The 12,809-nt window shown below is 39.4% G+C and overlaps 1 protein-coding gene across 1 annotated transcript; it reads left to right on the top strand.

The window, feature by feature from the left end:
• The first annotated feature begins 10,132 nt into the window (after positions 1 to 10,132).
• LOC101527567 (5-aminolevulinate synthase, non-specific, mitochondrial-like) lies at positions 10,133 to 11,837 on the top strand. The gene is given in 4 exon segments (XM_058658375.1): positions 10,133 to 10,579; positions 10,581 to 10,768; positions 10,771 to 11,480; positions 11,482 to 11,837. Coding segments are annotated over 4 exon segments (1,569 nt in total). The 5' UTR covers positions 10,133 to 10,136; the 3' UTR covers positions 11,710 to 11,837.
• Positions 11,838 to 12,809: the final 972 nt, after the last annotated feature.

The raw sequence follows: 12,809 nt of genomic DNA, 5'->3' as shown, positions 1-12,809 counted from the left end.
AGTGTCCCGAGGCTTTGGACCTTCCTTGACTGCTTTCTCAGGCCACAAGCAGGGAGCTGGAGAGGAAATGGGGCCGCTGGGATATAAACTGGTACTGATGTGGGATCTTGGCGCATGCAAAGTGAGGACATTAGCCACTAGGCTACTGTGTGGAGCCCACAGCAATATTATTTTTAAATGATGCTATTTACACTATACTGTGAGTCGTTTCCTTTGAAACAATTTTAAGATTTCAATTTGGACATGTGTCTCACAAATGGTGCTGAGAAAATTGGATATACACAAGTAGAAGGATTAAACTAGACCCCAATCTCCCACTAATTATACAAATCTGCTCAAAATGGATTAAAACCTTAAATGTGAGACCTGAGACTTTGAGACTATTAGAGCAAAACATTTTAGGATATTGGAATAAGTAGGCATTTTCTGGAGCAGAGCTGAAATGCACAGGAAATCAAATGCAAAAATAAATATGATTTTATCAAACTGAATAGCCTTTGATAGGCTAAGGATATAGTCAATATATTAAAGGGACAACTTAGAGAATAGTTGGGAATATTTACTAAATCATACATCTGATAAGGGATTAATATCCAAAATAAACAATTCAAACAGTTCAATATCAAAAAGTCAAATAATACATTTAAAATGAATAATATGTCAGAGAAGATTTCTTAAAAGAAGACATACAAGTGGCCAAATAGCACTTGAACAAAACGCTCCGTGTTACTATTCATTCAGGGAAATGATAATCCAAACCTTAATAAAATATTATCTTACTCTAATAGGAGTGGCTATCATAAATAAGACAAAAGATAGCAATTTGGGGGAAGGGCTGGAAAAAAGGAACACTTGAATACTAAGTTACCATCCTTAATTATGAGTTCAAAAGCCTGACATGTGAAGTCACCTATAGATCGGATATTCAATATGGTCCACGGATCAAGAGCATCATCAACTGTGACATTTCTGAATGTCAATTCTCAGGCCATCCGGATCTACTGACTTACAATCTGCAATTTGACCTTATCTTCAGGTGATTCATAAAGCCATTAAGTTTCAAAACTAGCTAAATGTATAACTTTTACTACAAACTGTTATTACTTTGATTTTATCATTGTTTTTAAAGTATTTTTTTAATTTGAAAGGCAGAGAGAGAGAGTGCAAGAGAGATCTTCAATTTAGTACTTCACTACTCAAATGTGTGCAACCACTAGGACTGCCTGGCCAAAGCCAGGAGCCAGGAGCTCCATAGTTGTCTCCCACATGGGTGGCAGAGAATCAGGAGCTGGAGCCCATCACCTGTTGTTTCCCAGGATGTGTGTTATCAGGAAACTGATTTTAAAGCAAAGGTGGGACTTATTCTTAGGCACACCAACACAAGATGTAAGCATCTCAAGCATCTGCTTAATCTACGGTGCCAGTCCTGGTTTCCTCACTGTTTAATTCTATTATACCTGTCATTTATTCTCAAGTTTATGCCCAGTCCATTAACTCATCACATTAATCTATCTCCAAACTCATGTTTTAATGGCATTCTCTATCAAGTACAGATTCAGTGGTGATTCATACACCATATTTCACTAGAATCAGCAACATTCTGTTTATTGTCCAACACCTACATTGACCTTACAAACATCAATTTTAGATAAATTTAGGTCTTTATTTTCTGTTACTATTCTTATATTTCTCAGCTTTATTGAAGAAAGCCAATTGTGTGTTCTGTTGCTCCTAACAAACCCATGATCCCTAATGATCCTTGAGTCATTTAGAAATACTTTTGCTTGTTTTATGCTATTATCATTTCCAAAAAGTTTAATTGTAGACCTCACTTATATGCCTATTTTAGCAAAAAAACCACATTTTTTTACCTTATACAGAATTTCAAGTTTTTCAGAGATATTTATCAGTCACTTTTACAACCAGACTCTGTGTATTTGTAACTTTCTAAGCCATATCCAAGCAATTGAAAGATTTTTCTCCTACCTGCTTTATGTTTTCCTACAAATCAACTGCTTTACTTTGATTCAAATAATTTCCAATAATTTCTAAATAACCCTGACCATACTTCCCCAACCTGATTCTCACCTTGACTCTTTCTTGTGCTCTAAAAATGTGTTCAAACTTCTCTTGTACTAAAACTAATGAAAATCATGAAAATCCAGGTCCAGCATCTGGAATGGTGGGCTAAGACTCACAGGCAATGCTGGCATTCCATATGGACACCAGCTGCTCCACTTCCAATCCAGGTCTCTGCTGATAGCCTGAGAAGGGAGTAAAATATGGCTTCAGTCTTTGGACCTCTGCACCCATGTTGGGGACAGGGAAGAAACTCCGGCTCCTGGTTCCGAGCTCTAGTTGTTGATGTGACACAACGTGGATAGTAAGTCAGCTGATGGAAGATCTCCCCCCCTCCCTCTTTCTCTAACTCTCTCAAATAAAAAAAGAAATGAATCACATTTTAAAAAACTAATGAAAATCAAACTCAAATAGCAATGAAATTTTTTATTATTCTCTTGAACAGATCTATTCATCTTGCCTAAACATTTCCCTATATTCCTATAGAAACTTCTGCATTGAACATGCAGTATATTGTAAATTTAATTCGTATTCTGGTATATTTAGTTCTAACCTTGCTACATTTTTATTGATTTTGCTATAGTAGCCATATGTTTTTCAATTTTTTAAGTACTTAAAGCTATTTGTATCTCTATACCTTTCCAGACTTTTCAACAGATTTTGTCTGACATTGACTTTTTTAAGTTCTTCCTAGTGACGGTTCCTTCTTTGTCTTGTTTTGGTGACTTTTACCCCCATGAGCTTTCCCGGGATGATGCTGTTCTTTTAACTTCTTACATGTTGCATTTCATGATTTTACCTTTCTAGCCATAGTACAGTCTCACAATGCTGATTTTCTTCATAGATTTTCCTCCATGTAAATGGTCTCATCATGATGATAACTTCTAATTCCATGTCTAGAGCTCTGTCTCCTGATATATTTGAAGGGAACTTTGACCACTAAAGTTGAAACTCAATTATAATCTCAAGTAAGGAAGAGGTAGGAAAGCATGTTATCATGATCTTTTTAGAAAAATTAAAGTTATTAAAAGTGATCATATATATATAGCAAAAAGAAATTCCTGTTAAAAGTAAATTTGATTTGTATTAAAAGCAATTATAAATCAAATTAAGTGTTGAAAACATGCTGATTAAATATAATAAAATACCATAATTTGTTAAAAGAAATATACATATAGTACAAAATAAAATCCTACTCACAAAGTGAATTAAGCCATCATTCAATGTGGGGAAAAGCAAGGGTTGGGAGAAGTACTCAATTAATACTTGAGGATATGAGGGAAACTAACATTTCATATTCACTGATGAGCAAGGATAATGATAGTCCTACACATCTGTACCAATAACATAGAATCAAAAATATAATAAGCTAATCTCTCAATTTTTCCAAAATACATCTTTTGTTGAACAAATAAATAATAATAATAATTTAATCCGTTCAACTGCATAAATTTAAAAAATACTTCAGATGTACAGACACATCTCAGTTGGCAGGCTAATCCTCCTCTGTGCACGGTGCTGCTAAGTCCATATGGGTGCTGGTTCTAGTCCTTGCTGCTCTACTTCCAATCTAGCTCCCTGTTCATGTGCCTGGGAAAGCAGTGGAGGGTGGTCAATAAAAAAACTTTTTTAAGGATTTATTTATTTTTATTGGAAAGTCAGATATACAGAAAAGAGAGACAGAGAGAGGAAGATCTGTCTGCTGACTCACCCCTGCCCCCCAATTGGAAGCAATTGCCGGAGCTGAGCTGATCCAAAGCCAGGAGCCAGGAGCTTCTTCCAGGTTTTCTGCATGGGTGCAGAGTTCCAAGGCTTTGGGGCCATCCTTCACAGCTTTCCCAGGCCACAAGCAGGGAGCTGGATGGGGAGTAGGGCTGCCAGGATATGAACAAGTACCCATATAGGATTCCAGTGTGTATAAGGTGAGGACTTTAACCACTAGGCTACTGTGCAGGGCCCAATAATCAAACTTTTTAAAACACACACACACCTCTGTGATGTAATAAATGAAAACAAAAGCAAGAACAAGCAACACATTTTTTAAAAATTAGTAATATACATTCTTGCCGTTGTAGATTAGTAACGGAGCTGCCAGGACTCCAGCTGGCATTCATAAGAAATACTGGCACTGCAGATTTTGGCTTAACCCATGTGTCATAACACTGGACTGAAAGGTAAGTTCTTACATATCAGCTAGTCGTCAGTAAAGATAAAATAAAGCTGAAGATTCACAGAGGTGTGACAAATGGAAAGAGAAATAGGAACAGGATAATTTTCTAGAAGGGGAGAGAAATAGGTGGTCACATTCATTGCAAAAACATTTCTAGAAGGAACTCAAATTCAAAGTGCATAGCAGCTGCTAACGGCGAAGTGGCATACATAAGGCTAGCAGAAGCAAGCAGTGTTGCTTTTATTTCTGCATTCCAAAGAGGAATACTTATTTGCATTGCAAGACTAAATATGTTCTACAAATAAATTGAAAATCATTCTATCAAGCTTCTAAATGTGGGTCCTTTTTATATCCCTATGGAGGAAGAAAAGGGATAAGGGCACTAAAGAATCCTTCAGTGAGAAGTAAATAAACTGCACAGGATCCCCTGTGGGATCAGTCACTGGGTTAGCAAGGAACTAGAATGATTTGATTGCCTAGTTTTCTCATTCCCCAGAAGAGAGCTTCTGTCCCTCCCTGGGAGCCAGATTAAACACCATCTAATGGGGACTATAAATGAGGTGGGGGGGAGACAAAGAAAATATAAATCAAAGAGTGCAAAAGAGCCAACTCCTCTTAAACTCCTACAGAAAACCAGAGAACAGAAAAGGAGGGTGAGTGCACTTGCAATAAGAGTATAAGAAAAAGCCTGTTTCTGAAACATACATGTGAACAGTGATGGGAATGGAATACAGTGAATCAAGCCTCAATAAATTATACATTTTAGAAAGAAAGAACAAATGAGGAAAATAATTTATTTTCAAACTTTAAAAAAAATGGACCCGGCACCGTAGCCTAGTGGATAAAGTCCTAGTATGTGCCAAGATCCCATATGGATGCCAGTTCATGTCCCAGCTGTTCCACTTCCCATCCAGCTCCCTGCTTGTGGTCTGGGAAAGCAGTCGAGGATGGCCCAAAGCCTTGGGACCCTGCACCCATGTGGGAGACCCAGAAAAGGCTCCTGGATCCTGGCTTTGGATTGGCGTAGCTCCAGTCGTTGCAGCTACTTGGGGAGTGAATCAGTGGAGAGATCTTTTTTTTCTGTCCCTCCTCTGTAAATCTGACTTTGAAATAAAAAAATAAGTAAATCTTTAAAAGAAGATAATATGCTTTTGATTAAAATGTTATCAAATAGGAAGCACTTTTAATTCATTACCAACTGCTCGTTATCTCTATGTTCCAGATTATTTTGCCATATCATTTATTTATAATCAAGAACACATACTAATTTTTGTTCTCTTTTTTCTTTTGACTGAATCAATTCAGTTCTTTGCATTGCTTCTATTAGATTTTTTCATTATTTACCACTGATCTTGTTTAGGTTCTCTCAGCTTTATGCGTGGGTGGGTGGTTAGGGGTGTGTGTGTGGGGGTGTGTTTTCCTTCTTTTTTCTAATTCAGATTTAATTAAATATAGTCAAGCATGTCAGTATTTTATCTTTTTTTAATTATTTATTATTTAACTTCATTAATTACATTGTATTATGTGACACAGTTACAAGCATGTCAGTATTTTATCTTAATTACAGAATCAAAATTTGTTGAACAGTTTTGCTTTAGATGTGGTAATATTGCATGGCCTAGCATGGTTTATACAGCTTAAATGCCTTTAATATATATTAATAATCTCAATCCATTCTAGAAATTAAATATTCAACTGTGAATTTGTGACACATAAACTCAAATGGATCAAGAATGACATTTATATTTGTGAGGGATTACTGTCTCATATGCTGATTTTAATTTATTAGTACGTAATCTAAGTGATCAGCTTTCCAAATGAGTTTTTGCTTTCACATTATTCCAATGAGACATTTATAATTAATTTTATAGGAAAATTACACTGGAGGTAATATTTAGTCAATCTTTGTCCATAGGAAACAAAATCATAAATCTACCACTAGGTGGAAGAAATATACTACAAGATTGTTTTAGAATAAATAGTGCAAATGTTGACTAATTTACTTACAATTGTATTTTACTTTGAGATTCTCTTTGGGTATTATGCTATCTTTGTTTAGCTGTTGATTTATATGCTGCCATTTGTGCTTAAAAATGAAAAAACTGTTATCAGGAGAAGCTCTAATTTCTATTTTTTTACTTTGAAGTCATTCTCTGTGGATTTTACATTTCCTAATTATACTTGATTCTTCATGATGGGGAAAGATGTTTAGTCTTCAACATGTGTAAATGGGAAATATAAATATTTCATAACTATGGAGATATAATTTTCCTTCATTTATTTTATAATATCATTGCTATCTTAATCTCATCACTATCATCATCTGGCATAGTTGTCATTTTGATTCTGGAATATTTTTGCCTGGAGTTCTGGGCCACATGAAATGCTTGTATAGGGTCCCCATGTGGTGGTAGCTCATAGGTTAATCCTCCATGCTGGTATCCTGTATGTCCCAGTTGTTCCACTTCCTGTCATCTCCCTGTCTACAGTATGGGAAAGCACTGGAGGATGGCCTAAGTTTTTGGGACATTGCACCCACATGGGAGACAAGGAGGAGGCTCTTGGTTCCTGTATCCTGCCTTCAGATCAGCCCAGCTTTGGCCATTGAGGTCATCTGGGCAGTGAATCAGACTATTGATGATCGATCGATCAATTGATCTCTCTCTCCCTCTCTGTGAATCTACTTTTCAAATAAAAACAAAATAAATTCTTTAAAAAATGCTTGCATAATCTTAAGTCATGCTACTTTCTGGGCACAGTTAATTCTGATCTTCAGTAGCTATCTGACTGAAAAAGTAGGACAAAGATAGATGTGTGTAAGGTTTAAAGGTGAAATAGGGGAGTTGAGGCTCCATAGGATTCAGCATATCTTCCTTGGACCAATGTTTTCTAAGTGAAAAGAGTTGATAAATTCTTCTATTTCTAGAAAATATTTTTCTTTGAAAGGTAGAGTTACAGAGAGAAGGGGAGAGACAGATATCTTTCATCTGGTGGTTTAGTTCTCAAATGGCTGCAATGGTTGGCACTGGGCAGTTTTGAAGCCAGGAGCCTGAAGCTTCTTCCAGGTCTCCTATATGGGTGCAGGGATCCAAGCACTTGGGGCTATCTTCTGCTGCCATCCCTGGCACATTAGTAGGGTGCAGGATCAGAAGTGGAGCATCTGGGAATTAAACAGCTGGTGCTATTGGCAGAGGCTTATTCTAAAACATCACAGTACCAGCCCAGTAACTTTTACTGTTATGAGATTTGGAAGGTAACCAGTTCAGAAATTATCACTCGTGTTCTTATCATTTTTATATTATTTTGTTCACCACAAAGTCTGATGTAGAGCAAAGATAAGCTAAAAAGGGAACTACAAACAAATGATGATCAACATTTGCTTCAGCACAGCTTCTCTGTCCAGAGAGAGGCTGAAGCTAAATATTTTATTTTATATCATTGTAGGATTAGTGTTACTTACTATTTAATTGATTTAAAAATGATTGAATTTCATTAGCTTTAGTTTCTATGTTTATTAATAAGAGGATAATAATGAAAGCAATAACTATGAATATGATTTTAGTAACGGAGAAAGGAGAAAAATTACATATAGAGGGAACATTATTAACAAACATACAAAAGTATAAATAGGTTATTAGCTACAGTTCAAGGTAGAGTCAGAATAATGAATACATTGCCATAAATTAATTATTTTTATGGGAAAGGCAGATTTATATAGTGAAGGAGAAACAGAAAGATCTTTTTTTATTAATTACATTGCATTATATGACACAGTTTTATAGGTACTGGGATTCCCCCACCCCTCCCCAAACCCTCTCCCCATGGTGGATTCCTCCACCTTGTTGCATTACCCAAGTTCAAGTTCAGTTGAGATTCTTTCATTGCAAGCATATACCAACCACAGGGTCCAGTATCTTAATGTCCAGATAAGTTCAATGGCTTCTTGGGGAGACCATCTCTGGTCTGAAGGTAGAGTCGGCAGAATATCATCCCAATCAATTAAAAGCCCCAACATAACATCAGCAACAATTTGTAACGTTATGGAATTAGTGGACATAGTATTGAGTAACCAATATGTTTATAAAAATGCAAGTTCTTAACCACATCCTGTGACTTTTTCATTGACATTTCAATTTTAGTTTATATACAACCGGGTTCTATACACCTTAAAATGGCTATAGATTACTATTCAGCTTTCTCGTGTCTATTTTCATTGTAGTATTTAGCTTTTTATAGCGTTGAAGCGTAATTTTGCTGCACTCGGCTTTTTTTTTTTTTTTTTTTTTGGTAAGTCTAGACTGGCTTATAACTCTAACAAGACATATGTCAACAGTTTAGGTGAACAGTTTTAGGAGGGGTGTGCAGAGAAATCTTCAATGCCCTAGTGAGGAGTAACTAATCTTTGTGTCCCACCTAGTAAGATATAAGTGAGTCCACGCTGACCGTTTCCTGTCTGATTCTAGTCTTTCCTTGTTGTTCTCTATCTATTCTAGATTTTTTGTTTGTTTGTTTATTTGGTTGGTTGTTTGTTTTGAGGGGTTTCTGGAGCGATCCTGATGGTCATTGTCAGAGAGGGTGTGGACCCAAAGTTGGAACCAAGTGAGGACCAGAGAGAGCTCCCCTCCCTAGTCCTGAAGGAAGTTTACTGTTCTTCTGTTTCTGCGGACTGCTCAGGGCTCTTGGCTGTTGTTCTAATGGAGAAAGATCTTTAATTCTCTGATTTACTCCTCAAATGGCCACAGAAGCTGGAGCTGAGCTGATCTGAAGCCAGGAGCCAGGAGCTTTGGGCCATCCTGCTCTGCTTTCCCAGAACATAAGCAGGGAGTAAAATGGGATGTGTCACAGCTGGGACATAAACCAATGCTCATATGGGATCCTGGCACGTGCAAAGCGAGGATTTAGCCACTGAGCCATCATGCTGGGCCCTTAATGCTACTTTTGAATCTTTATTTTTTTTTCCTCTTCCTAGATTATGTAATCTTTGGAATTTTTTATTTTAGAGGCAGAAAGAGAGAGAGCTTCTATCTCCTGGTTTCTTCTGTCAAACGTTCTCAACAGCTGGGCTAATCCAGAACACAACTTAGTTTACTCTCAAATGACTTCAACATCTAGGATAAACCTAGGGATATAGTCCAGATTTCTCATATGGGTAGCAAGGAAGCAGCCATTTAAGTCATCGCCTGCCCCAGCCTGGGTCTGTACTGTCAGGAAGCTGAAATGAGAAGATTGAGCTGGAATTCAAGCAATGTACAGATATTGCTCAGAAAGGAAAACAGCCTCTTATCAGAAAATCATTTTGGGGCAGACACCATGGTATAGTATGCTAATCCTCTTTTTGCACTGTAGGCATGCCATATGGACACTGGTTCAAGTCCTGGGTACTCTACTTCCCATTCAGCTCCCTGCTTGTGGCCTGGGAAAGCAGAGGAGAATGGCCCAAAGCCTTGGGAGCCTGCACCGATGTGGGAAACTGAGAAGAAGCCCCTAGTTCCTGGCACCTGCTTTTGAATCAACTTGGCTCTGGCCATTGAGACCATCTGGGGAATAAACCAGCAGATGTGGAATTTCTCTCTCACTCTCTCATTCTCTCTATATTTTTCCTTTCAAATGAAAATAAAAATTTTTAAATATTTATTTTTATTGGAAAGATTTACAGAGAGATGGAGAGACAGAGAGAAAAATTTTCCACCCACTGGTTCACACTCCAACTAGTCACAATGGCAAGAGATGAGCCAATCCAAAGCCAGGAGCCTCGAGTTTCTTCCATGTCTCCCACACAGGTACAGGGTCCCAAGGCTTTGGACCATCCTCAATTGCTTTCCCAGGCCACAAGGAGGAGCTGAATGGGAAGTAGAGCAGCTGGGATATGAACAGGCAGGCAGCACAGATGAGCCAGACGGGCAGCAGTGTCTTCCGCAAAGCCAGCCTGGAGCTCCAGGAGGATGTGCAGGAGATGCACGCCATGCGCAAAGAGGTTGCCGAAAGCTCGGGGAACCCCAGTGTGCTTAATGTGAAGACTGACGAGGGGGACCCCAGCAGCTTTCTGAAGAACTTCCAGGACATGATGCGAAGGCAGAGACCGGAGAGAGTGTCTCATCTTCTTCAGGATAACTTGCCAAAGTCTGTTTCCACTCTTCAGTACGATCGTTTCTTTGAGAAGAAAATTGATGAGAAAAAGAATGACCACACCTATCGCGTTTTCAAAACTGTGAACCGAAGGGCACACATCTTTCCCATGGCAGATGATTACTCAGATTCTCTGATCACCAAAAAGCAGGTGTCCGTGTGGTGCAGTAACGACTACCTGGGAATGAGCCGCCACCCACAGGTGTGGGGAAGTTATGGACACTTTTAAGCAACATGGTGCTGGGGCAGGTGGTACTAGAAATATTTCTGGAACTAGTAAATTCCATGTGGATCTTGAGCGGGAGCTAGCTGACCTGCATAGCAAAGATGCGGCCCTCTTGTTTTCCTCATGTTTCGTGGCCAATGACTTGACCCTGCTCACCCTGGCTAAGATGACTGTAAGATCTACTCTGACGCTGGGAACCACGCCTCCATGATCCAGGGCATCCGCAACAGCCGAGTGCCAAAGTACATCTTCCGCCACAATGACGTCGGCCACCTCAGGGAACTGTTGCAGCGAGTTGATCCTGCTGTCCCCAACATTGTGGCATTTGAAACGGTCCACTCGATGGATGGAGCTGTGTGTCCACTGCAAGAACTGTGTGACGTGGCCCATGAGTTTGGAGTGATCACCTTTGTGGATGAGGTCCATGCCGTGGGACTGTACGGGGCTCACGGTGGAGGGACTGGCGATCGGGATGGAGTCATGCCAAAAATGGACATCATTTCTGGGACTCTTGGCAAAGCCTTCGGCTGTGTGGGAGGGTACATTGCCAGCACGAGCTCGCTGATCCACATGATCCGCTCCTATGCGGCTGGCTTCATCTTCACCACATCCCTGCCGCCCATGCTGCTGGCTGGAGCCCTGGAGTCAGTGCGGGTCCTGAAGAGCTCCGAGGGCCGGGCGCTGCGCCGCCAGCACCAACGCAACGTCAAGCTCATGCGACAGATGCTCATGGATGCTGGCCTCCCCGTCGTCCACTGCCCTAGCCACATCATCCCTGTGCGGGTTGCAGATGCTGCTAAAAACACAGCCATTTGTGATGAGCTGATGAGCCGACACAACATCTACGTCCAGGCCATCAACTACCCGACGGTGCCGCGGGGGGGAGGAGCTCCTGCGCATTGCACCCACCCCCCACCACACGCCGCAGATGATGAGCTACTTCCTGGAGAAGCTGCTGGCCACGTGGAAGCAGGTGGGACTGGACCTGAAGCCGCATTCCTCTGCCGAGTGCAACTTCTGCAGGAGGCCGCTGCACTTCGAAGTGATGAGTGAGAGAGAAAAGTCCTGCTTCTCAGGCCTGAGCAAACTGGTGTCTGCTCAGGCCTGAGTGGGACTCGGTGACGCCATCCAGCCCCCAGCCCATCATAGTCAGCTCTTTGTAAGAGAAGTAAATTATATATCACATGTTAATCTAGAGTGCAAACAGTCCTGAAAATAAATTCCTGTTGAGGTGAAAAAAAAAAAAAAAAAAAGACAAGGACTTTAGCCACTAGGCTACCACGTCAGACCCAAATGGAAATAAATATTTAGCAGAAAAGAAAATCATTTTTATGCTTATAGTTCAGAAAGAAACACATCTGATTTTTTTATTTAAAAAAAAAGCTCATCTAGATATAGAGCAAGAGTATGAGATTCCTCTTTCTCTTCCTTTGGAGGTATTTAGATACTTTTTTGACCATAGAGAGTCTTATCAAGGTCAAAAAAGGACCTTATTTTCTTAAGATGTTTTTAATATTTGAGGGATTTTTTTTTATTATTTTGGATGGATTTGTGCTGAAGATCCACATGCTTTTTTCCGGGCCAGTGATTATAAACCTTAGGTTTTGTGGATTCCCAGACCAAAATCCATGTGAGTAGGCTTTTATCAGCCAATAGGAGAAAGCCGAATCCTGAAGAAGTTTTCTTGAAAAAGTTCTCTGCCTTAAGAGCTTCAACAATTTGAAAAGACTACTTCCCCACAGTGATCCCACTAACTCCAAATCCATATATTTGATCTACTCGATTATAATGCTCTATAGTTACACGTTCACAATGATAATTTCTCACTAAGCTTGTATTCTGACCCCATTTAACTTCATCCTCCTTGTCTCCCCTTCCCTTCCCCCCAGTTTGTTGGATTTAGCTTAGCTAGTGCCAGGCTTTGCAGCAAAGAACTAGAGTCTGGCTATGATGCAAGGTCAACCACAACATAAGTTATATCTTCACTGGACACAATCATATCTTATTGTATATTTCCTTGTTCCTTTCTTAAATCTTCATATTTCCTTATGCAAATGCTTGTTGAATGTCTATGACTTCCATGCTCTGGAGCTAGGAAGATCATTTATTTCCTTGTAAAAATCATACTCAGATGAGAGAATAATGTCATGTATTTCTAAGTCCCAGTAGTAAACATTCATTATAAACAATTATACTAAATACCAGGAA

This window comes from Ochotona princeps, chromosome X (assembly GCF_030435755.1).
Source record: "Ochotona princeps isolate mOchPri1 chromosome X, mOchPri1.hap1, whole genome shotgun sequence".
Lineage (NCBI taxonomy): Eukaryota > Metazoa > Chordata > Mammalia > Lagomorpha > Ochotonidae > Ochotona > Ochotona princeps.
Note: the sequence above shows the minus strand (reverse complement) of the source record. Positions and strands in the feature narration are given on the sequence as shown.